Source organism: Nilaparvata lugens, chromosome 2, assembly GCF_014356525.2.
Source record: "Nilaparvata lugens isolate BPH chromosome 2, ASM1435652v1, whole genome shotgun sequence".
Lineage (NCBI taxonomy): Eukaryota > Metazoa > Arthropoda > Insecta > Hemiptera > Delphacidae > Nilaparvata > Nilaparvata lugens.
In genome coordinates, this window is record NC_052505.1 from 25,052,328 (window position 1) to 25,078,415 (window position 26,088).

The 26,088-nt window shown below is 35.4% G+C and overlaps 4 protein-coding genes across 8 annotated transcripts in view; 2 read left to right on the forward strand and 2 right to left on the reverse strand.

The window, feature by feature from the left end:
• The first annotated feature begins 15 nt into the window (after positions 1-15).
• LOC111045006 (cytochrome P450 6j1) lies at positions 16-18,611 on the forward strand. 4 transcript variants are annotated; one of them, XM_039420879.1, is made up of 7 exons: positions 16-607; positions 1,981-2,269; positions 5,765-6,058; positions 10,746-11,037; positions 13,160-13,476; positions 14,941-15,192; positions 17,730-18,611. In XM_039420879.1, the coding sequence occupies exons 2-7, from the start codon at positions 2,026-2,028 to the stop codon at positions 17,891-17,893; spliced, it is 1,563 nt and encodes a 520-aa protein (XP_039276813.1). In that variant the 5' UTR covers positions 16-607; positions 1,981-2,025; the 3' UTR covers positions 17,894-18,611. The 4 variants fall into 4 exon arrangements, with proteins under 4 accessions (XP_039276813.1, XP_039276814.1, XP_039276815.1 ...); XM_039420880.1 differs by having other exon boundaries at positions 49-209; XM_039420881.1 differs by having other exon boundaries at positions 216-677.
• A 1,163-nt stretch (positions 18,612-19,774) lies between these two features.
• Positions 19,775-20,635, reverse strand: LOC111045002. The gene has a single exon (XM_022330296.2). The coding sequence runs from the start codon at positions 20,444-20,446 to the stop codon at positions 19,901-19,903; it is 546 nt and encodes a 181-aa protein (XP_022185988.1). The 5' UTR covers positions 20,447-20,635; the 3' UTR covers positions 19,775-19,900.
• A 4-nt stretch (positions 20,636-20,639) lies between these two features.
• On the forward strand, positions 20,640-24,655 carry LOC111045003 (coiled-coil domain-containing protein 134). Of its 2 annotated transcripts, none has more exons than XM_039420883.1 (5): positions 20,640-20,685; positions 21,102-21,292; positions 21,578-21,671; positions 23,543-23,721; positions 24,434-24,655. In XM_039420883.1, exons 1-5 carry the CDS (start codon positions 20,655-20,657, stop codon positions 24,605-24,607), a joined length of 669 nt encoding a protein of 222 aa, XP_039276817.1. In that variant the 5' UTR covers positions 20,640-20,654; the 3' UTR covers positions 24,608-24,655. The 2 variants fall into 2 exon arrangements, with proteins under 2 accessions (XP_039276817.1, XP_022185989.1); XM_022330297.2 differs by having other exon boundaries at positions 20,647-21,028; positions 21,171-21,292.
• A 929-nt stretch (positions 24,656-25,584) lies between these two features.
• LOC111045007 (DNA-directed RNA polymerase III subunit RPC1) overlaps positions 25,585-26,088 on the reverse strand; it is a 55,512-nt gene continuing 55,008 nt past the window's right edge. Inside the window, 1 exon segment of the mRNA XM_022330310.2 lies at positions 25,585-25,715. Coding sequence (XP_022186002.2) covers positions 25,625-25,715 — 91 coding nt within the window. The 3' untranslated portion in view covers positions 25,585-25,624.

The window sequence follows — 26,088 nt, forward strand, 5'->3', positions numbered from 1 at the left end:
GACTCATTTCTTTGGGTCAGCTGTTCACAGAGTCTTTATTTTTATAAACATAACCTTAAAATTTCAATGAAATTCTATGATAATGATGAAGCAATGTTTAACCCAAGGGTTCTAAAAAATGAAAAGTATTGTCATGTTGACAATAATAAGTGATCTTATAAAGAACAGCTATTTCTAAAATAATAAATTCTTTGAATTCAAATAGCATGGTAAGAGCCAAGAATGCTTCATAGTTATGCAATTAAAGTATTACGTGAAAAGTTATTTGTCTATTCAGTAATGAAAATTTCTCTCAACTTCGCATACCGTGACACTAATACAATTGTTTTACATGTAAATTAAGCTTTATTTGGATAAAAATTTTAACGAGACGCTGTTGATTTGAAGTATTTTTTAAATTTACATGAGCATAGTTGTCATGACTGAAGGTCAATTTGATTTATGTGAAACATGTACATTTTGATTGTTATTGTGAAGGTGAATCTTGCATGGTTTCAACTGTGACAATAATATTTTAGATATTCCGCATTTGTTTGAACAGTCATAAAGGTGTAACAAACAAATGAGAGCGTGTGATGTAATGTAATCTTGTTTCAGACAGTTTGCGGTGAGTTTGTAAAACCATATTTTCAACTAATTATCATAAATCTGCATTATGTTATTGCATAAATTACAAGGTAAATAACTTTGTACAGAATCGAGTTGCAATTGCATTGACACAGCTCACAGTTCTCAAACACAGTTAGTATTTGATTAACTTTGTCATTGTTCAGATGTGAAATCGTATTGCAGCAATTTACTCTTAAAAACTAGAAACAAAAATAAATAATGTTCAGTTCGTTCTTTCATTTTCAAAGTAAAGTCCATTACAGAGCAGAGTAACTGTTGTCTGTGATTCAAAGTAATTCTATTGTAGAGAAAGTTTTTACATAAATTATTGTGTTCCAAATCTCATATTGTTTTTAGTACGGTAACTTAATTATTTGTGTTATAAAAGTGATTGTATTTTGTAATATAATTTTAATTTTTGACACTAGTTTCCTTACATTAAAAAAATATATTTTCAATATCTATCACAATATATTTTGTTAATAGTTATTATAATAATAGGTACCATATTTGTTTGTGAAATTTTGTGTGAAAATTTATGTAGGCTATTTAAATTTTTCTTACCTTCGAATTATTGCAACAATGACTTAATAGTAATTATTATTACTTGCATGTCATTTCTTTCTACATAGCTTGAAGAACTGTGAAAAGTCATCAATTTATATACAATATTAGTTTAGGCACACACCAGTTAGTCAAGACAAGACAAGATCAGACACAATACTTCACATAGTTGCTTATGACGCAATACACACTGATTAGTGATATTAGTCATTGCAATTAGACATGTCTTCATAAACAACTATGTGAAGTATTGTGTCTGATCATGTCTTGTCTTGTCTTGACTAACTGGTGTGTGCCTAAACTAATAATATCATGTGTCCTGACTGACTCAGGAATGGTGTAAAACTTTTCAGGTTGTACCTGATCAATTTCAGGGCCTCTGACATGACCTACCAACTGTTTTTTTAGGCAGCAGGGACCCACACATTAACGTGCTCATTCGATAACAGTAGTAGCCCAAAAACAAATTTTTCGGCAGCATAGAAACAGTCACTTTAGGTCATGTCAGAGGGCCTAAAATTGATCAGGTGTACTTGAAAACGTTAACACCTCTTAACACAAGAAAAATATCTTTCCTGAGCCAGGATTTGAACGCGGGTCTCCGAATTATTAAGCGTGTCTAATCCACTGGACTACAAATACTTCTCATAAAGTGATGCGAATAAATTGAAAAAAAAAATCAAATTCATTTTTAATAAGATAGTAAAATGTATACAGCATTCCTTTTAATATTTTTAATGTTAATGTTATAAAACAGATTGTTCAAAATTAATAGATAGTGCATAATTAATAAATTACATTTTTCAGATTCCGTGAAAACTGCACTCCATCTATAAAAATAAGGGAATCAGCATGCTGTCACTCATAGGCATAACTTCTAGCAGCCTCAGTGCCATTCTAGGGTTCGTTACATTTGTGTGTTGCCTTGGCTACTGGCACTTTACTAGGACTTTCAACCATTGGTCGAAGAGAGGGGTCATACATGAGCCCCCGAAAATATTCTTTGGTAATATCAAAGATCGGATACTACTGAGGAAATCATTCCACGAGTTCCAGAAGGAGATTTATTGGAAATTCAAGGGTCACAAATTTGCAGGTAATTTAAAATCTAGTTCTTCATCCTTTTTAACTTTAATATTATGTAACTCACGGTAGTACAGTAAATTTAGTTTACATATACAGTTAGAACAACTAAACAGTTATAACTTATATAAAGTTGCCACAATTCCTTTAAAGTAATGATGATTTGTTGATATTCAAAAAATATTTAGTTGCTAGTGTATTTTATAGTGTACAAGAGTTCCTTTGTTGATATTCGAAAAATATTTAGTTGCTAGTGTATTTTATAGTGTACAAGAGTTCCTTTATCCAAATATCCAATATTCAAAGTCGTGATCAGGGCCAGGTCTTCCTGGATAGATCGTGCCAAAAAAATAAAAAACATGGTACATAGACTGTAGGCAGCGTCACAGTACAGTAAAGTTTTCGTCAAAAAAATCCTCTTTCCAATAGAAGCTCCTTCCAACAAGCCACTTTGATAACGAGCATCTGAACACATTGACTGGGCGTGTTCTAACTGAGTTTGGCAGGCAGTTAAACATTCGCACTGACAAAACTGGAAAACTGTCCTTCGCTTTTGACAGGTGACAGTGCAGCACATCCAAGTCACCCCCTCCCCCGCGAGTTCCATGTGAATGCACTTCCTCCCTTCTAGCAAATGTGCAGATGTTTTTCCTGACGTGTAGGAGCGATGACAATATGTACATGTCATGAACTGTATGAATGCCCAAACGTTGGAATATGGGCTGCATCATACTCGCTAAACGTCATTACACGAAGTGCCTTTTTCTGGAGCAGGAGTATGTCCTTCACATGCGCCGGATGTCCCCATATCAAAATGCCATACTGTATGTGGCTGGCAAATACTGCATGGTACAGCATCAGCAGGCGTTCAATATTAAGTTGTCCCCTCATATTCCGAAGTATATAAACCATTCTTGAGAACCTCGTGTAGACCTTGGAAATATGAGACTCCCATGATAATTTTCTATCAATATAAAAACCGAGTAGGTCACAGGTTCAGCATCAAGAATCTCTGTTCTACTTAGAGTACAGACAATCCCCTGAGTCTTGGTCTCATTCAATTTCAGCTTGTTATTGGAGAACCACTTCTTAGCCTCAGAAAAGAGCTCCTGTGCTTCGAATTTGGCATCATGGGGCCGTCTGCCCTGACCAATGATGGTGGTGTCATCAGCCAAAAGCAAGCTGGAGCCATCCAGGTGCAAATCGTTTATAATCAACAGGAACAGTAGCGGGCCAAGTACTGAACCTTATGGAACCCCATTGGTACATTTCCTTCATTTGATGACGCACCCATTATTGAAACTACCTGTCTTCTATCCTTGAGGTAGTCAGCAACCATCTTCCATGCCGGTCCCTGAAAGCCATATCTAGCCAGCTTCCTCAACAAGATGACATGGGACACGCAATCAAAGGCCTTTGAGAGAGCACAGAATACCAATTCAATTGATCCCTGTCCTCCATAACCTCCTGTTTCCTCCGAACAAGTGAAAGCACAGCTGATGTAGTGGACCTGCCCCCTCTAAAACCATGTTGCATATCGCCCAGGAGGTTATTATATTGCAGATACTTGCTAATTTGCCTCAACATAGCAGTTTCTATGATTTTACCGATGATTAGCACTGAATGATTGATTACCTTGAGGCAGTCAGCGAATATTTCATCAATGAGACAGGCATCTACCAACAGGAGGAGCGGGCTAACCAACACACTAATAACCTTCTTAAGAACATATATAGATAGGCCATGGATATCCTGACTGTAGGTGTACAATAACTTTCTCAAAGTATACCTGATTTGAACAGTATACACAAATAAACATTAGTGAGCAGTTGCTGATAACAATGCATATAACTTCAAAAACAAGCTCAACACAAAAAACACTGAGATCAATTTTTTTAACACTCAGTTTAGTATCACCGAAAATGGCCATATCATTGAAACCAAGACTAGGTTTGATTTACCTAGTGTTGAATTATGTGAACTTTGTGATATGTAAAATTATTGACCTGACTTGTCTTATATTCCATAACTGGAGTCCTTAGGACGTAATCTTAAAAAAAAAATATTTTTCCGACGCTCTTCTCAAGATTTTTAACTTTTTTAAGATTGAATTCAGTTTGCTAACGGTAATTTCTTGTTCTTGTACGTCTACAAGAGTGAGGTCATTATTTCTAAAGCTTAACTAACATTGATTCACTTTTCAATAGATCATATCACTACATTTCTATACATAGGAATGTGAGCGGTTCACACTGATTGATTCACAACAGATTGAGAATGTGAGATATAGGGTGTGTGCACAATGAGAGCAGTCAGGTGATTCGTGTACTGTGTAGGCGTTCTTGGAAACGTACAGTACGTGGAAACTGAAGCTAGAGATATGATATACCTGACATATCATGTGTGATATATTTCTGTCAGTATCTTCAATTGAAAAATTAATCTAGAACGCTTGTATTTGACCGCCGCAATATTGTTTTCAGAAAGAACATGGACTGCAGAACTCGGCACTTGCTATCGTTGAAATACCAATAATAATTTGGAGGCTCTTCTGGGCACTTGCCTGTGAGAGAGTAGCAATATTTATAGATTGGACCAAACTACCTATGAAGAAGATTAGGTTACCTAATCTCATGGGATGCACTTTCTAGCCACCCCTGCATAATTCATTTCACTATTGTGATAGTTTTAAATCGATAAATCAATAATATAATTCATTCCATTACTGTAATAATTGTAATTCAATAAATAATATAATGGGTACTTATTATGTTGTGTCATTGAATCTAGCCTCAGAAACTAATCATTTATATTTTCATTTCTCTATAAATCTATGAAAACTATAAAACTCCAGTTCATTCATTGATAACCCAAGTAGTTCTGAGATTATGAGAGCCGTAAAAATTGTAGTCTGCATACACGATCACAATTCATTTTAAACTAGTTCAAAACGTTTCCTTCTCTTCAGCCTCCTGGTAAGGTCTTCATTTTGTAGTAGTTGACATGCCTCAGGTTTGCCACGATGATGGAGTCTCGACTCATTCTCCATGGCAAATCGCCTTATCTCACTGGACACAAATGCAATGCGTAGATCTCTATGCAAGTCTGGTAGGCTGAATATCAGATTCGTCTGTATTTTCCATGGTTTCAATAATCTCTCCGTTTGCAATTTCGTTGGGCGGGAAAGTTCTAGCTAAATATTCTGCAATTTCCTTCACTCTCTCATTGTTTTTTCGAGCCCAAGAACCATCTGTCTTTTTCAATGGTGGTATATGTGATGTCATTTTCAATTTTTTTGTAGTCTTCCAGAGAACATAGTCTATCTCCTCATCGGCTATCAAGTTTTGTAGATAAGACTCAATTTTTGAGTCTTGTTGTTGAGAATTCTCTTATCTGCTAAATCCCGTGACTGCTGCCATCTCTATTTTGCTTTGAGTATATTTGATGCTATTTTCATTTAATTTCAATTAAAGTGGTAGTCCTTTAATATATGTTTGTTGTGTTTTAGGTTTGTTCGAGGGCCGCCGCCCCACCCTGATCCTGCTAGACGCTGACCTGGTGAAGGCGGTGCTAGTGCGCGACTCTGACCACTTCGTCGACCGGCCGGTGCTGCAGTTCCGCGACTCGCCCTACATCCACAACATGATCCTCAACCTGAAGGGCGCCCGGTGGAAGGCCGTCCGCGCACACATGACCCCCGCCTTCTCGTCGGGCAAGCTCAAGGCCATGGAGCCGCTCATCACAGTTTGTGCCAAACAGCTGCAGGAGTTCATCGATCGCACTGTCATTGCTGTTGAAGATGGTGCGTGTTGTTAGCTCCATTAAATTTTATATGAATTTAAGAGGTGGTTCAAGACTCATCCACTCAAACTAAAATTGTCCACTCAACTCGCATTATCATTCCTCTAAGGCTGGCCACTAACGGTAGAACATGCAATACACATGACGTCATACATTGTTGAGTCATCACAGGGAAAGGCTTCGAGCAACATTTTCCGAGGTCAAGTTATTGTAGTTCCGAATTTTTGTTGTTTATTTTTTCTTCGCTGATCCACTTGAGGTTAAATTAATTTTCTATCTTTATAATTTTCTAGTGGATTATTTATTGTTATTGATTGGTTATTTTATGTTGGAAGCCTCTCGCTGATGACTAACATGCACGATGAACATGTGTATGTGCATTATAAACATGCTTCACCGTTAGTAGCCAGCCTTAGCGCATAATTCTGGGGCTTATGTTGGCTTTATTGTCAACAGAGAGAAGTGAAGTGAAAAATATCTCAAATATCTGTGCTACTGAATCACAATCCAATCAAATAAAATCATTATGTGTGAATAAAGTTGTCCAAAATAGGGACATGTTCGGCCAGATGGTGACATTATGTTGTATTAGGCTGGGCGTACACCGGTTAGTCAAGACAAGTCACTTTTAGTCGCAATACTTCACATAGTTGACATGTCTATTAACAATGACTAATCAGTGTAAGTTGCGTCATAAGCAACAATGTGAAGTATTGTGACTATAAACGTGTCTGATCCTGTCTTGTCTTGCCTTGACTAACTGGTGTGCGCCTGACCTTATACTTACTCAGTGTATTACACAGGGCTAAACATAGGCTGTTTCAAGCACTGTGTAGTGCGAGCAGTATATACACGATTCTAAACATTTATACCGATATGCAATAAGTTATTTAAATGCAAGAAACAACTTTTCTACTCACAGGACTAGAGCGCCTTCAAGTTTCATAAGCCCATAGTCAACGATGGTGAAAATCGTGTTCCTTAAATTTGAATAATAATTGATTGCATGTCGGTATAAAAGTGAAAAAATCATACATATTAGTTCGGAATAGATAAATAATAATCGTCATCACTAATAGTATGTAAGAACACTTGTAGAGTAAGCATATATTTATAATTGACCGAGCGAAGTGAGGTCTAAGATTCAAGTCGACGGTTTGGCATTTCTCTTAATGTTTAAGGCGGGATGCACACCGAAGAAACGCGTTTCGTGAAAAAAGTTTTAGGAAACGTGAAACGAAAGTTGCTCGCAATCGACTGATAAGATTAAGCAGGGAACGTTTCTTTTGTTTGCATGCGCGAGTCTAACGGATTGCATGAAACAAGTTTCATGAAAGAGGGCTTCACGAAATGCGTTTCTCCGGTGTGCATCCCGCCTAAATGTTTGAATGTTTATATGTTGCGCATTTACGACGAAACGCGGTAATAGATTTTTATAACAGGTATGTTCCTTTTTAATTTCGCGTCGACGTATTACAAGGTTTTTTGGAAATTTTGCATTTCAAGGATAATATAAAAGGAAAAAGGAACCTCCTTAATATGCCAATATTAGAGTAAAAATCAGACTATAGAATTGTTCATAATAAATCAGCTGAAAGTGATTACACAGATGTGTGGAGAAGCCAGTCTATTGCTGTATTTCCATAAGGTCTATAGTTTCAATCAGGTACTTGTGGATGAGAATACTGCGTGAGGTCTACTGTTCACAGAACTACTAGTTAAACAACAAAACTCCATTTGACCCGACACTCCACTTTAATCTTTTCCCTAAATCAATTCACACAGAAATCTATTCGACTCTGAAGCTGGATTCCTGCTGTATCAGTGAATCCATATTCGATTCAGTGAAAATGTTCTTGGATATTTGAAATAGGTAGTTATTTTACAGTAATAATGGGACTATTCCCACTCCGCTGACATGGACACTGATACTGATATGGGGGAATCCACCTGCAGGGTTTCGTTTATGCATAATGATTTGAGGACTACGAAAGAATACTTTTAGCGCTTATAAAAATGTTCACACTTTCTCAGGCTGCGAACGTATGAACACTCTCATAAGAGTCTGAAGTACTCTTGTTTATACGTCCGTTTATGCACCGCGGCCAATGACCGAGAAAGAATACCTTTGGCACTTATGCAAGTGTTCACGCATTTTGACAAAACTTGTGAACACTTTCATAAGAATCAATGATATTTTTTCTCGATCGTTAGACGCGATGGTATTATCAAAAACGTACATTAAAGGCGGATTGCCACATATTTTTATTATTCTATAATTTATCCCACATATTATTCCCATGATTTCTAATGGGATGGGACTATTCCCACTCAGCCCGGCCGATGGAGTAAGAATAGTCCCATTTTAACTCATGGAAATAATATTTCAACTGTACCGGACTTGTGTGGGATTCGTCTGTATTTTCCATGGTTTCAATAATCTCTCCGTTTGCAATTTCGTTGGGCGGGAAAGTTCTAGCTAAATATTCTGCAATTTCCTTCACTTTCTCATTGTTTTTTCGAGCCCAAGAACCATCTGTCTTTTTCAATGGTGGTATATGTGATGTCATTTTCAATTTTTTTGTAGTCTTCCAGAGAACATAGTCTATCTCCTCATCGGCTATCAAGTTTTGTAGATAAGACTCAATTTTTGAGTCTTGTTGTTGAGAATTCTCTTATCTGCTAAATCCCGTGACTGCTGCCATCTCTATTTTGCTTTGAGTATATTTGATGCTATTTTCATTTAATTTCAATTAAAGTGGTAGTCCTTTAATATATGTTTGTTGTGTTTTAGGTTTGTTCGAGGGCCGCCGCCCCACCCTGATCCTGCTAGACGCTGACCTGGTGAAGGCGGTGCTAGTGCGCGACTCTGACCACTTCGTCGACCGGCCGGTGCTGCAGTTCCGCGACTCGCCCTACATCCACAACATGATCCTCAACCTGAAGGGCGCCCGGTGGAAGGCCGTCCGCGCACACATGACCCCCGCCTTCTCGTCGGGCAAGCTCAAGGCCATGGAGCCGCTCATCACAGTTTGTGCCAAACAGCTGCAGGAGTTCATCGATCGCACTGTCATTGCTGTTGAAGATGGTGCGTGTTGTTAGCTCCATTAAATTTTATATGAATTTAAGAGGTGGTTCAAGACTCATCCACTCAAACTAAAACTGTCCACTCAACTCGCATTATCATTCCTCTAAGGCTGGCCACTAACGGTAGAACATGCAATACACATGACGTCATACATTGTTGACTCATCACAGGGAAAGGCTTCGAGCAACATTTTCCGAGGTTAAGTTTTTGTAGTTCCGAATTTTTGTTGTTTATTTTTTCTTCGCTGATCCACTTGAGGTTAAATTAATTTTCTATCTTTATAATTTTCTAGTGGATTATTTATTGTTATTGATTGGTTATTTTATGTTGGAAGCCTCTCGCTGATGACAAACATGCATGATGAACATGTGTATGTGCATTATAAACATGCTTCACCGTTAGTAGCCAGCCTTAGCGCATAATTCTGGAGCTTATGTTGGCTTTATTGTCAACAGAGAAAAGTGAAGTGAAAATATCTCAAATATCTCTGCTACTGAATCACAATCCAATCAAATAAAATCATTATGTGTGAATAAAGTTGTCCAAAATAGGGACAGATGGGACATTATGTTGTATTAGACTGGGCGTACACCGGTTAGTCAAGACAAGTCACTTTTAGTCGCAATACTTCACATAGTTGACATGTCTATTAGCAATGACTAATCTGTGTAAGTTGCGTCATAAGCAACAATGTGAAGTATTGTGACTATAAACGTGTCTGATCCTGTCTTGTCTTGACTAACTGGTGTGCGCCTGGCCTTATTTACTCAGCCTGGCCTCCGTCTCCACGGATTACTCAGTGTATTACACAGGGCTAAACATAGCCTGTTCCACTACTACTGTGTAGTACGAGCAGTATATATACGATTTTCAACATTTATACCAATATGCAATCAGTTATTTAAAAGCAAGAAACAAATTCATTTTGTTTTCTTTACTTCAAATTCACTTTATTTTCAGTGTGATGGTGCCTCAACACGTTTTTTCAAATGAGGTTACCTAACCACTTTATATTATTGTTTTGTAATGTTTTGTGTATTATTTATTATTGTAAATTGTAAAGTGTGTCAATAAATGAAAAATGAAAATGAATGAAATTGTTTACTCACAGCTCACAGGACTGGAGCGCTTTCAAGTTTCATAAGCCCATAGTCAACGATGGGGAAAATCGTGTTCCTTAAATTTGAATAATAATTGATTGCATGTCGGTATAAAAGTGAAAAAAATCATACATATTAGTTCGGAATTTAGAAATCCAGGAAACTAGAAGCAACATTATCAATCTCTTGTTGACTGTACTGCAATAAATCTTCCATACCTTACAGTTGTGTTGTGAGTGATGTTGTGTGGTACTTTTCCATGATGAAAACACAATTTTAAATTATCAACCTCTTTTTATTATTATAAAATATTATAATAGAAAGTTATAAACAAACAGCTGAAGATGTGGCTGGTAAAGCTACGAACCAGTTTCTGTGTATATTATACTATTAAAAAGTGGTTGACAATTAAAATTTGTGTTTTCCTTCTTCCATACCTATTTGAATTTATTTTGGTTGAATATTTAAAGTGAATAATCGGCTTTTATGTGACGTTGCAGGTGTGATGGACATGAAAGACCTGTTCGGTCGGTTCACAATGGACGTGATCGCGTCGTGTGCTTTCGGCGTGCAATGCGATTCGCTCAAGGACCGCGACGCTGAATTCATCCGGCAGATGTCGCGATTCGGCGACCTGAGCATCGCGCGGAGACTCATCGTGTTCATGGTGCTCATATTGGCGCCGAAAATGTCCCGATTTCTGCCCATATCGTTCTTCAACATGGACTCAATCCACTATCTTGCCGGAGCCGTTAAGCGGGCTAAGAAGTTTCGACTTGAAAATAGCAGCAAGTAAGTGAAAAATATATTTTTTTATTATATAACAACATACACCATGGTGTAATCGCAGTGTTAACCAGCTAAATATAGTTATTCCTCAAACCTATATCATATTAAAAATTATACTGAGTGTAAATGATTATCGGGGTTTCAACTCAAACAGTTTTACTAAGAACCTTATAAATGTTAATGTAACTACAATTGGTCACACCTCACACATCCCAGCCTATAGCCGAGTTCTTCCCAAACGTTGATACGTGTGACTTCAGTAATATTGTAGCAACAGCTGCCTCAATCCGATTTATTAATTTAGGGAGGTTAGCTGGTAGTGGAGGCACGTACACATGATCCTTGATGAAGCCCCAAAGGTAAAAATTGCATGGCGTCAGGTCGGGAGAACGAGGCGGCCATGCAAAGCAAGCCCTGTCATTGGGGCCCTTGCCCTTTGCGGCCTATCCAGCGCTTGCTACTACCGCTGTCTAGCGGATTACGACGGAAACATTGCACGCACATGCGCATTTGTGCCAACAAACAGAACTGAGTGACTCTTTCATTTGACATACCATTTATAACTGTTAGTTTAATTTAATAAATTTTATGAAGACTTAAAACCCCGATAATCATTTATAAACATCCTGTATTTTTTATACTTAAAATTATCTTATATTAATTTGCGTTGAGTTAACGTAATAGCATTGAGAAAAATCTCATAAAAGATATCACATGGTTATAGTGATGTAAAATACCCGGGTATTTAAAACTCGGGGTGAATACCCAGGTAAATAACCAAAATTCATAAATACCCGGGTAAATTGGGCATTTATGGAATCATGGATGTTTATACCCCTGAATACATTATTATTGTCATTGTATGATGTTGTGATTGTATGTATGGCATAGTCTTAGTTATGATTAAAATTTTTCAATTATCTGTATGGCATAGTCTTAGTTATGATAAAAAATTTTCAATTATCTGATTATTATTTTTCGAATATTACTCAAAATTTGAAAATAAACAGGATTTTTTATTTCAAGAAGAAACTGGTTAAATAAGAGTAAGCATGTATTTCTACTTAAAACTATACTCAATAATAATCATTGTAAGAAAATCATAACATTAAAAACAACTACAAACTTTAAAATCAAGAAAAACATTTATTTGAAAAGGCAAATGAAATTAATTCTTTGAAAAGTTAGTAAATAATGTGGATTTTTTGTGTCTTGGAATCATGACAGAACCACATTAAAAATAAAAGGTGAACATGAAAATGCATCTACTGTTATATTAAATTCCAGTCATTTTAAAATAAAACAACTTTAATTATCTATTACATTTTATTTACATTAATTATTTATATTTTATAGAAAATTTATATTTCAAATATAAATAAGTTAATTTTATATTTCAAATCAAATTCTTCACTATATTAAAAAAATGAACATGAACATGCTTCCACTGTTATTTAATTATGTTATGATTTTCCTTTAGAAAATGGACTGCATGTGAGAAGTGATACTTGACTGGTAAAAATTCCCCACTCCCTGAACTCTGAATAATAGTTATTGATTAATCAAATTTTTGGTCATTTTCAATAACATGTAACACCACAATAACAAAGAAAAATACCAGCCGTATTGGGTATTTATATGTCAATCATGCTCAGGAGTAAAATGCTATTTGGGACTGCATGAAAGACCGATGAATACATTTTATCATCATTTCACTATCCTTCGAGGATAGTTACGGCAAAAAAAAACAACTCTATCTTCTCCAAATTCATTAAAAATTATAAATACCCAGTTTTTGGTTATTTACCCAGGCCTTGGGTAAATACCCAATTTATATTTACCTAACCGCTGGGTATTCACCCGGCCCACATCACTACCCATCGTATAGGGCGTTAATGTTCCAAATTTCACTGTCAATTCAAGCCGATAGTCAACGTAGTTCTTTTCCGTGATGCTAGGTGACGCTGTGGTGAACCAGTCAGAACGATTCTAGTACAGCTCTTCTGATAAGTTCTCATTAGTTAGCAACCAAAGCTTACTTACTTAATACAGTACTTGAAATTGTATACAAAAACCTAACCTGAAACGTGAATAAAAATTTCATAACATTTTCTTCTATTTGCAGCCGTCGAAACGATTTCCTTCAACTGATGCTCGACGCTGAGCTGAATTCGGAAGAAAACGCTGAAAAGTTGAAATCGGAAAACGCCGATGTGGTGCTGATGACCGAGGACATAGTGATCGCTCAGTCCATCCTGTTCCTGATCGCTGGCTTCGAGACATCCAGCACTCTGCTCACATTCGCCAGCTACGAGCTTGCCTTGAACATCGATGCGCAGAACAGGGTGCGCAATGAAATCAACGAGGTTCTCGAGAGGCACGGCGGCCAGGTCAACTATCAAGCTTTGAACGAAATGAACTATTTGGAGATGGTTTTGAATGGTATGTACCAGATTATTACTGATTGTTAATCTAGTTATTTATTCTCCATGCTCATGTGATTGATTCTTCTTGATAGATACATATATTTATAATGGAAGATTTCTTATTTCAAGGCCCTGTTTCCAAGACACTTTTTAAATCTAACGGATCATTAAATATAGATTTAATGTTTCTCGTTAAATATAGATTTAATGGTCCGTTAGATTTTAAAATTGTCCTAGAAATCGAGTCTAAATGTGTTTTGGATTTCGGGGAGTAAAATTATAACACTCAGCCAGGAGAACTGTATTATTCCCACTACTCTTACTTCTTTAAACGATAAGTTTCTTATCTCATAATTATGTTCAAAGTCATAGTAATAGGTACTCAATAGTAAGTGAATATTCAAATTACTGGACTTGTTAGTACTAGACAAATATGATGAATTTGGAAGTATTCTATGTTCAAGTTGGGTCAGTTGTAAGGAAATCAACTTGAATGTAAACGCTGCAAAATGAAGTCAGATCCGTTGATTGATTCTTGTTGCACTGGTTCCGTTGGATAAAATTATTTTACTTTGAGCCCTGATTGACTCGTGACTGAAAATTCATAGAATAATCCCGACTTGATTTTGTTCATAGTATTTGATCAACTTTTTTCAATGTAATGAACAGTTTTTTTGAAAATCCAACTCAACAAATGGAGTTAATACCGTTAATCATAATATGTCATACATTTTTATTACCAGGGGCAGGTTCCATATAAATCTAGAAGTCTTATAATAGAAAAAGCTCCTTTACACTTAATGTGGACGATATGAAAAACTATAATTTTTTGTTGTATGTCTCCTAATTTCCTACTCTTACTGATCTTACTAGTAGGAAATGTGTGATCTACTAGTAAGAGACAATATTCCTGTTACCAGGAAATTAGATCGAATTCAAACACTGCAGAATAATGCTATCTTAAGAATCATTTTCGTTTGTGCGTAAACTTCCGCAATCGACGACGACAAGCCTTGTTGACATTCATTTGTCCAAATTTCAAGTATGCTAAAACAGCTGATCAAATACATTTTCTTTATTGTATTTATTATTCAAGAATCAAAACATTTCTAATAATATCAACATATTGCCATTTAAAAGTATAAAAATGTTTAAACTCAACCTTACCCATTAATACACAATTGAACATAATCTTTTAGGTTATTAAAACAAATTGAAATCTACCCAATCTGAGATTCTCACCCTGTCGTGGTCGACAAACGCATTTACGCACAAACGAAAACACAGCTTTAAGGAACCAATGAAGATTGAACGAATCATTTGTAAATGCAACCATCATTCGTGAGTGGTCAAATTCAATTGGTTCAAATGCAACTGACCCATAGTGCTTCCACTCTCTTCAAGTTTTTGAGTTTTGCTTCCTCCTCCACGTACTCTTCAAAAACATCTTTCTTATTTTTTTTCAAATTCTGATTTTCAGAGGCGTTACGCAAACACCCACCCGTGGCCAGGATAGACAGGGTGTGCACTAAAGCCTACAAAGTGCCGCAAACCAACATCACTCTTCAGCCGGGAGACTCAGTGTCTGCGCCAGCTATTGGCTTCCACTACGACCCGGACTACTTTCCTGATCCGGAAAAATTCGATCCGGAGAGGTTTGCACCCGAACTGAAACACGAAAGGTCACCTTACGTGTTCCTTCCGTTCGGTGCAGGACCGAGGAACTGCATTGGTGAGTTTCAACTCCCATTTTACTATCTTGAAATTTTTGTGAATTATATTGTGTTGTACTAAATGTGGGTCATATGAATAAAGTTGAGAATTTGCTTATACTTCAAAAATATTAAGCATATGCTTCATTTTCTATGAATAAACGTGAGCAAAACCTTTTGCTCATGCTCATAAAAAAAATAGTTTGAGTACTTGCTCAGAAGTAAAGCTTATGCTCAAAATTGTATGAATAGAGTAGAGCATTTGTCAACTTTTGAAGCAAATGCTTCAAAAAGGCGAGTCTAGTCTGGAGCAGCTTTTCACCTTTTGCTCATAGTGAAATGGATCAACTAATTCGTGCGAGGAAGAGGAAACTTTACCAGATGAAATCACAACTAATAGTTGAAAACTATAAAACTCTTTTCAGATTCAACTATGATATTTATATCAGTCTTATTCCTACAAAAGAATAAATACAAACGACACCTATAGATAGAGTTCCAATGGGGCAGAGCCCTAGTTGTCATGTTAGTTCTATTTTTCCTGCCATCACAGAATAGGAAATAGGCATTTAAGAAGATGAGATTGTAGACGATTAAAAGAAGGCTATTGAGATTATAAGATTATGCTAAAGAGTATTATAGAGATGACATTTTTTACGCTATTATTTCAAAATTTAGAACTCAACCTAAAAATCAATTCATAGATAGAGAACAGAGCAGACGACCAAACACAAGCGGTGTCTATACTTGCATATTTAGCGCTTACGTGAGTAGGACATTCTAACCTTTCACTATAAAACAAAGTAAGACGAATCAGCTGATGAAAAATCTTTAAAATACGTGAGAATTTGCTCTACAGGAGCATAAGGTAGAGCTTATTCATATAAAAATGAGCAAATGCTTATGCTTCTATCTAATGCTCATAAGAAAAACCTTATGCTCCATGCTCATGAGCATATGCTCAGTTTTTATTCATATGGTCCATTGTGTACAGTGTGATTCACTTAAAACTGTTATCATTCTTTATAAATAACATTAATGTTTCCCTCTGAATAAATGCTGAAAGTTTGAAGTTACTTAATCTGACCATAGATCTTTTTCAACCCGAATAATTTTTCTTATAAGTTATACTATTGAATGTTGTATGTAATATACATACTGCATACATACCTCTAATGCTTAATATTATTTTTTCAGCTTGTATGTAACATGTTATTGATATACAGAGTCATATGTATGGGAATCCTTCAATAAGTTGGAGACTGTTGTAGATATAATACTGTAACTTTCAGGATAAGTTATTGCTCGAATACTCTACCTTTTGACGTACAACTGAATTTCAACCCCTCATAAGGGGGTGACTTAGGAGTTGTAACTCGAATATTTAAAATGTAAACACCCATTGTATGATACGTAATTTTAAAGGCCTTTTTAAAACAAGAAAGATGGTATCGATAAAAATGTTCTATGACATTTGTATCCAAAATAGCGGATGATTGAAGTTTTAGTTTTTAAAGAAATAATTGACAAAGTTCAATCAGCCGCCATTTTGGATAAAAGTATCATAGAACAATTTTATTGATGTCATCTTTCTCGTTTTGAAAGGGCCTTTAAAATGATGTATCACACAATGGGTGTTTACATTTTAAATATTCGAGTTACAACACCTAAGTCACCCCCTTATGAGGGGTTGAAATTCAGTTGTACGTCAAAAGGTAGAGTATTTGACCAATAACTTATCCTGAAAGTTACAGTATTATATCTACAACAGCCTCCAATTTATTTCAGGGTTCCCGTACATATGACTCCCTCTGTATACATTTCACATGGTTTTCATATTTTTTGCAGGGTTCAAGACAATCACAGAGTGGACCACGGGATTCACGGGCGGCTGGTGGAGGGGGAAACGTGCCGTCAAGGTCACTCGACACCCCACCACCCGCCATTCAATCACCATTATGCCGCTGTGGAAGAAAGACCATCGCATGTTTGCATACAACACATCTATAAAAAGTGGTGAATCAGTATTTGAAACTCAACTCAACTTCCTAAGCCCAATAACGACAGTTCTGTTTAACAACCCCATTCAGATGAAAATGAGCTTCATCACTCATTAACACCGTCAATTCTTGATTCTCTTCGAAAATGTGTAATATTTCCATGGTATCCAATAGGAAAATGACGCCTGAAACTGATTTACCACTTTTTATAAAAATGTGTCTTCAGCAAACACGCGATAATATTTCGTCCACTGCGGCATAATGGCGACTGAATGGCAGGAGGTGGGGAGTCGAGTGACCTTGATGGCGCGATTTTCCCCTCCACCAACCACCAAGTATTGCGCGATTCAAAACCGTCAGTTTCCTGTGATCCAACCTGTATAGACAGCTATTGGCTTTTATGTTTCCCTTATTTTAATATACTATAGTTTAAACAACCTGAACTTCCGATATGGTTTGTACTTATGAACGTATGCAGTGCAAATGGCTGTTCAATAAATGGAGTATTATTCTTTGAAAATTAACAATGATAATAATGTAATTCTATTCTTTTCCAGGGCTGAGATTCGCTCTGCTCAGTACTAAAGCAGCCATGGCGCATCTATTGAAAGGCTACCAGTTACTGCCTTGCGAGAAAACACAAGTGCCATACACGTTCAGCAAGTCTTCAATGCTACTGAAGCCAGTTGATGGCATCTGGCTAAAAATTGAAAAACTATAGCCAAAAACCGTCAAGCTTTATTCAAGTGTAATCGAATTAACACAAAGTATGACCTTTTGATGTATAGACTTTTTGTAGCTTTTGGGTTAACGATCTATCAAGGCAACTGATAACGCATTATACCGCACCTAGTTGTGTTGTCTCAAAGCAACTTGTTGCGTTCTCCATGGAACATGGAGACTTCGATTATTGAAATTCATTAGACCTGACCCTAACTTCTAGTTTCAACGGACATTTTCGACTGACAGGTGAACATTCTTTCGTAAGATGTCCTGCAAGAGCAAAAACATCTGCACACCTGCGTCGGAAGTGACTGGTACTAGGGTTTTGGTTTTTGACTGTACCGTCGAAAATGTCCGGCAAAGCGTAACGTTAGTAGCATTCTTTAGGTATTCGGCTCTTATTAGATTAGGCATTGGTTCATATGAAGCTTACTTGAATTGGGCAGCCGACTCGGCGACCAGACCAAAGCTAATAAAATATTATTTCTGTTGCAATAATAATATTACTCAATAATAAATGCTACTCAATCGGTTAGAACTGGATAAGATCATTAACAATATTGTTATAATACCGTACTCGAAAACTTTTCAGGAGGTTTCCCAATAATGTGCCAATTGCTGAGGAAGTATAAGGAATATGTGATGAAAATCAAAACTTTGTAGAAATGTATACTACTAGATAAATAAATGTTTTATAAAGTTTGCAGTAATTGTGATTTGATTGTTTTCATTTGAATCCTTATAAAACTTGACAAATTACTGACACACCTTGAACTACTTTGATATTAATAGGCCAGTAATGAAACCTAATTTGTAGAAAATGCCTTGAACTAAAAATATACACCTACTAAAGAAATTGTCATCTGGATTTTTTTATTCCATTAAAATAATTTATTTCAAGTAGATGTCGTACATGAAGGAATTCTTGTTCTTCAATATATCTTATTAAAACCCATGGCTCTTCTAATTAAATTGGAAAATTTCCATCAATAGTTGGATATGGTCATCCTACAGAAGGATAAAGAAATTAATAATTTTTTTGGATATAAAATAAATGATTGTCAATAAATAATATTTGTTGCACTCTGGTGTCTGAACTGTATTCTGTGAACACTTATAGGCTACTTCAATATGCTCTAAAACGAATTTAAATGCACTAAGAATGTAAAAAGCTCAAATCATGGAGAAAAGATAGCATAAGGAATTTTCGCCACACTGGAAAGCAGCTGTTTTCCAGTCCCTACGTAGATCTGAAAGACATTGTTTGCAGACGACTCTCGTCTGACGTCAGAACAGGTTTCTTTCCGGCCTAGGCCGGAAAGAGTACCCTTTCCAGCCGCTAACATGGAACTAAGAAAGGTGATCAAAAAACAGTTGATCAAAAAGCTTTTCATTATTTGTGTTCATTATTCAATAATTAAAACATTTATAATAATATCATCTTATTGTCATTTGAAAGAATAAAAAAGTATAAACTCAAACTCCCACATAACATCATCTTTTAGGTTATTTAGACAAATCAGAATAAAAAATAAAAATACTTGGACAATTTCCTGATATTCAGATTACCTCAGATTTGCTAGAGCTATCACCTTTCACTTCTGCTTTTGGAAGTGCTTAGTAAACAACTATTCTCATATAGCCTATATATTGTTTATTTTTGTGTGTGGCGAAAAATAACGTTCGCACAATGGGCAAAAATGTTTTTCTGCTCTAGGTGCGAAATATACTATTCTACATGCATACACCTTATGCTAGTTTTTTCTATGCTGTAAAGTAATTACCTATTCATACGGGTGTAAAATTTTATTACAACAGTTCAAAGAAAGTGTCAGGAATAAGGATCATTTGGACTAGGATGATTACTTATAAAACTTTGTGAACAAATAACAGAATCTATTTATTTCATCGATTGAACATAGGTATGTACAATTTTCTTAAGAGTCTTCTATAATAAACATTTCAAATACTATTCCCGCCAATCTATTGGTAAACATAGTTAAAATCACGATAGTTTACCGTCAGCCTGTAGTTGAACTCTTGTATTACACATACAATTTGAAAAATCTTGAACTTCTCTGGCACATAGCAGTGGTTGATTTTTGTTTTTCTGGTAGCATTCTAGGACTATTTTTTTCTTATCCTGACAAGGTAGGGTGGGATTCTTAATTGGTTGTCGGGGGAAGTTTTCTTCTACATCTTTCAATGCTTTCTTATATTCACTATCGTAAATACCGTCAATTTTGTAATGATTCTCCATAAGGGATTTAACCTTGTTCTCCCAATATTGATTATTCTGTTTAATTACCTCTTCGTATTGAGCTCGTATTTCGTTGTCAGATGGCCGCTGTTTTTGATCCTGCGAATAACTGTTATCCACAAACGTTGGTGCTGGTTGTTTGACAGTAGTTCTTGCTGTTGCTGGGCTGTCGTCCTCTTTCACAATAGATCCCTTCAGCCGTTCCACAACTTTCTCGGAGAGTTTTATCACGTTGTTTGGTTCTTCATTGTCTATTGTAATTTTCCTAGAGCTCTGCTGCGCACCCATCATCTATAATATTGATTAAATTTCACTGTGTTTATCTCCAAAAATTGTAATCAACTGATTCGGGTAGAGAATGCCCACTGTAAAGGTTAGGGTTGAAAATTTGGAGCAGAATCATGATCTTAAGAAAACAGCTGATTTACTTCATTGAAATCGATACAGAATTCGTCGACTGCAAAATAATGAGAAATTTCAAAAAACTCATTGTAAATTTATGATAACAGTATTATCACTTACATCACCAGGTTCATTAACTTTTATTATTAGAAACATATATTTTATTTTTAATTTGAATCCTGACTCATTATCATTACAACAGGATTTTTTTTCGGCCTATCAGAAAGAGCCACAAAAGAATCATACAGATACAGATAGCAGTGTCAAAAAGTCAAAATGGAGAAGCCGGTTCGAATTTCAAAATCAATTATTTAGGTTATGTAATTTTTCAAATTAGGAAGTTTAATTTAAATTTTTACAGTGAATAAATACTAAAAAATAATGCAAAAATGAATTTAGTAATCTGGCTTTTATTGATTGTGGCTCCAATTGTTACATTTCAATCGATTGCCACCAATCGGAAAACATTGTGTATCCTTTGAAACTAACATTATGTTATAGATACAAGAAAAAATGTTTTTTAATTCAACTGTATTTGTTTCAGGGTATTTATGTTATTGTTTACTGTACCTCTGTGCTAATATTATCTTGATATATTCCTCAATTGATGCAGTCAGAAACCTATTTCGTATGCGGAGAAGTGAACAGACCATTGCTTTGAAAACCATAAAAAAGATTGATAATGAACCAAAGCAAAAGAAGATGATATCCGCCGTATTGGATAAAATATTTGATGTAAGTTTTATTAAAAATAAATTAGTAAGTTTTTAACGTTATTCACTGCTGGTACTAAAGTTGAGCATGACATGAAAGTCAAAATTCTCAGTATTCTCACCTTTTAGTCTCCAACTATGCGGGTCTTACGAGGAGTGTCTATTTTGCTCGTATAGTTTATCCCATGAGAGAAAGCATCCGGCTAACGGAAAATACTCATCGCGTATGAGACGCCCGCATAGTTAGGTCCTTACTTTTATCATTGTAAAATAATGCATTACTTTGATTAGTTTTTCAATGTTACAGATGGTAATGAAAAACAAAGATACTATAGTCAAATCGGAATTTGTTCCTGGAATTAGTCCCTTCCCGGGTATAGATGACGAAGAAGTGAGAGACGGTAAGTTTTAGACTTATTAACAATCTATAGGCTACCGTAACCCTTACATAGGAGGAAAACCTAGTTATGCGGCAAAAGTAGCTTCAAAAATGAAAGTGTTGAATGTACAATGTATTTCGCATCCACATTCTCGCCAATTGTGTACTTCAAATGTCGACGAGTGCCAGAGTGTGGATGGTTACTAGGCCACCGCTCGCCCTCACTTCAATAATAGGTGTATGTAGCGATCTCCTTGGCAAGTGACTTTACAAGAGTTTGGTGCTGGCATAATTTATTGACAAATACTTGTAACTGATACAAGATATCAATATTTTGCTTTGAACCGACCAATCTCAAAGCACTGCGCAATAAATATTCCGCTGAAAACTAAACTTGTTGTCTTCAAAAGAGGCAAGATGAGACCTCTTGGTAAGCCGTGGACTAAACCTCTACGACAATCCCCTCTCCGTGCGGGCACCCACAACAAACAATGCATTTGTGTTGATTGAGGCACATCTATCTAAACTTGGACCTATGCCTCTTCACTAAGCGACCACCCTTAGGTACTTGCATCTTACGAAGTCTTCTCTACGTTTCTAGGACGGTCGTCACTTCCCTTAATTCATCAACCGTCAAAGTTCTTTATTCTAATTTCACCTTCCCAGAGAAATAAAGTATCCCAACTTGATGATTTTCTCTTATGCTCTGAATAATTATTTTCTTCTAGGTTGTGTATGTTCGACGAATTCTACCCACTAAATAGAAACCCTGTATGTTCGACGAATTCTACCTACTAAATAGAAATTCGGTATAACTCATCCCGATATTCAGTATGACGAATTCATTACTGATACCCTCAAAGTCGTTTACATGATGCATCAAAAAGTAAACAGGGTTTCAAGAATACCAAAGTTTATAGAATTTTTCCTTGATTCTTGATACGTTATACGTCAATCGACTAGACTATATAGGTTATTAACGCAATAATAAAAGCTAACGATAGGCTACTTTCTAACGATTATTTTTCAAATAATTCATTTAGACCCCTTATTTGGTGTCCTTATTACACTAAAGCACGGAGTGACATTTATTGTTATTGCTTTCATTGCACTAGGAACACCAGATTTCGACGTCCGGCTGGAGACCACTGGTGTCTCAAAAGTGTCCAGTTGGTGCTTTACACTCGGACACCTCTGGTGTCCTAAGACACCTCAAGGGCCTTTGGTGATACAAATAATTATTTATTTAGGATAATCATGGGCAATGCCTGTATCTACTATTCACGTGAATTGGTAATGAGCTGATTTTTTGATTGAACATTTTTATGTAGAAATTTAATTACATTTATAAAATTTTGTAAAAAATTGATACTTGAGTTGAGGAAAGGCACAACAGGCTCATGCCCAAAACTGTCCCATTTCTAATTTATACTAATTGGAACTTTCCATTTTGACACCAGGAAGTCAGAATACTCAGCATATATTGGCAAATACAATCTTTCTAGAACGAACTAACACATTATTGCTATTCTGTATAACAAATAGTTTCTACTCTTTGTTTCTAGAAGTTATCTACTCATCTACATATTTATTTTCTGCTCTGAATATGTTAATTCTGTTCTGTTAATTTTTCATTTTGTTTCCATTATTATGTAGTGTTAGTATGCAATGGGTCTTGAAATGACCTGGCAATATATTGTCATTTGTGATAAAGAATCAATGAAGAATATTGCTAATAAAAAGTTTCAGAATTTCACCGTTTCTTAGTATGACCTAGTTTAAGAAATATAATTAGTATGACATGAGATCCAGACGCCAGAAGTATAATCAAAATGGTGCATGAAACATAATTGCCATGAAATTAACTTGAGACGCTTGCTACTATTCCTACAGCACTATTCACCCTGATGACGAATACAGCGTTTGTGGGGGATATCCTGCTGCAGTTGCCTGAATTATCGCAGCCTATACTCAACTCACAAAAAGAATGGAGCAGCTTACTGCAGTGGAGCATCGAATTTGCAAATAAGACAAATCTGTTGGATGAGCCAACTTCTAAACTCATGAAATTGGTAAGATATCTCCAATTTTATACAGCAACTTTCAAAATAGTGATTCAAAACATTTCTTGCTGTATTTTTAGCTAAGTGCACTTTAATATTTTTATTTATTTTTACAATAACTCAACTTAGGCTACATGTTTAATTCGAAAGCAAATAGTAATTATTAACAAACTGAAATAATATTGTATGCTTCATTTTGTAAGTCCCCTGTGATTGAGGTAGGGGTTGAAGTAGTTATAGGAAAAATTCCTTCATTACTGGAGAAAATTAAACATGATTCATTTTATACAATTCCTCATTGGTAAATATTGATACATGTACTGGAATTTCAAAGAACTATCTGTCTAATCCTTCCAATTCTCTTCCTCTATAGTTTTTATTACTTGTTTAATACATTAATATTTTGTTTTAATGAAGCAAAATACTGTACTTTTTATCATATAAATAATTTCTTATTTTAAAGCATTTTGACCAAAAAATATCAACATTTCTACACTGTAGAACAAGTGAATATTTTCTCAAATTGAAATACTTGAAATTTCAATGCATTACTGCAGAAAAAGTTCCTATCTCCTAATATAAAGGTTTTTATTATGTTATATTTTATACCATTTCAGAATACCATATACATATTTACATATATTTAACAAAGTTACGCCTGAAAAAACTTGAATACCTTTTGGCATTATCAAAAGTAAACTGAATAAAATATTTTTTGCAGGTTGGTCAAGAAATGAACTACACTGTAAGAAGCGAAAACTACTTAAATCCTTTCAAAAAACAGAAGTCAACAACTGAGAAACCAATAGCTTTTGGCAGTGAACAAAAAAAGAAAAAGAAAAAAGTAAAGAGTATTCCCAGAGGACCACGATTGAGTCCGAATTTTGAGTTGTAAAAATATCAAGTTTTGTACCAATAAAATCGCCATTTTCACCCCACCGAACCTGTATTTTTAAATTTTACTCCAGATTCCTATCTTTGAGCTATAATAAACATGATTTTCAAAAATAAAGTGAACATTTTTTGTACAAGAAGATTGATATTCTTCCTACAACTAACTTTGTTTTGCAATATTGTTAATTACATTCAAAAGGTACAAATGTTTTTCATAGTTTATAAAATAGACGCATTTTCAAAGCTGTATAGAATAGTTAACTACATTTATAAGAATTAAATTTTATTTTGCGTACTGGCGGTATATTTTCAGGTGCGACAGTTGCTTGGTATTTCAGTTGTATGGATGATCACTTTTCGCCTGATCCACTGAAATCACGAGTTATGAGCTTCTTAATCACTTCCTATAGTGATGTCCACGTTATATTGACAGTGGAGAAAGATAGGAGAACAACGTTGCCGATCCTCAGTCTTGTCAATACCTTCTATAGACTGTAGCTGATACAGGTTTATTGATGTCATATTAACTGTTCATTATCGTTTAAAATAATCAATTATATTTCATTGAGCAAGAAATTATATCTTTCAATAATTTATAATGAATTTTTAAAATTAAGAAGAAATGTTTTGTTAATTGATTATTAAATCTACATTGTTAAAAGACGATCTGGCAACAGAGAAAAGCGAGAAAGAGACAGCGCTATCCGCTTTGTTGACTGATAGACAAGGATAGCAACACCATTGCTAATCAATCAAACACTACCATTATAACGTGGACCTGACTATAGTGGTTTGGAACCATCTAAAACTGTGGGTCCATTCATCGACAAGTAGGAATGTAGAATTACTTTCCAAACTTCGCCGTCATCAAATAAAAACAAAGTCTCGCACAATTATTTTATAAAATTACCATCGAAACTAAATCGGTACGAAAAAACTTTGAACATAAACATAGAAACTGAAAGGTTGTACAAAACATAGAAACTGAAAGGTTGTACAATCTTTATTTAAAATAACATTAAGCAACAGGAACGGGCGCTGTGTTTTTGTGATAGATGGCGTTGTCGAATAGCAGAGTTCTCTTCGGAAGTTTATCACCTCTGTCCATCGTAAGTGCTGTTAAGGATAATCCATGACACAATAAACATAAATAAAGTGCACAATAAAACATAGTTGAAGAACATGAATGCAGTGAAGAATAGATACAGATACAGAAGTACAGGATACACATGAAGTCAATAAGGATTGGATAAACTAGAGAATGAATAATATTTCTTTCTCTATTTAACGCCAATCATTATTTTATGCTTTAGAAATTATTTCATGATTGTTAGGAACCCTTCTAAAATTGTAAGGTAAATCATCATTCCTCCCATTGCTCGCGTTTACAAAACAGAACATGTTCTGCCCGTGTCTCATATAAGGACATTATCAATTTCTGAAAAAACTTAGTTCAGTAACGAGAATAAGTTTCAAATGGTA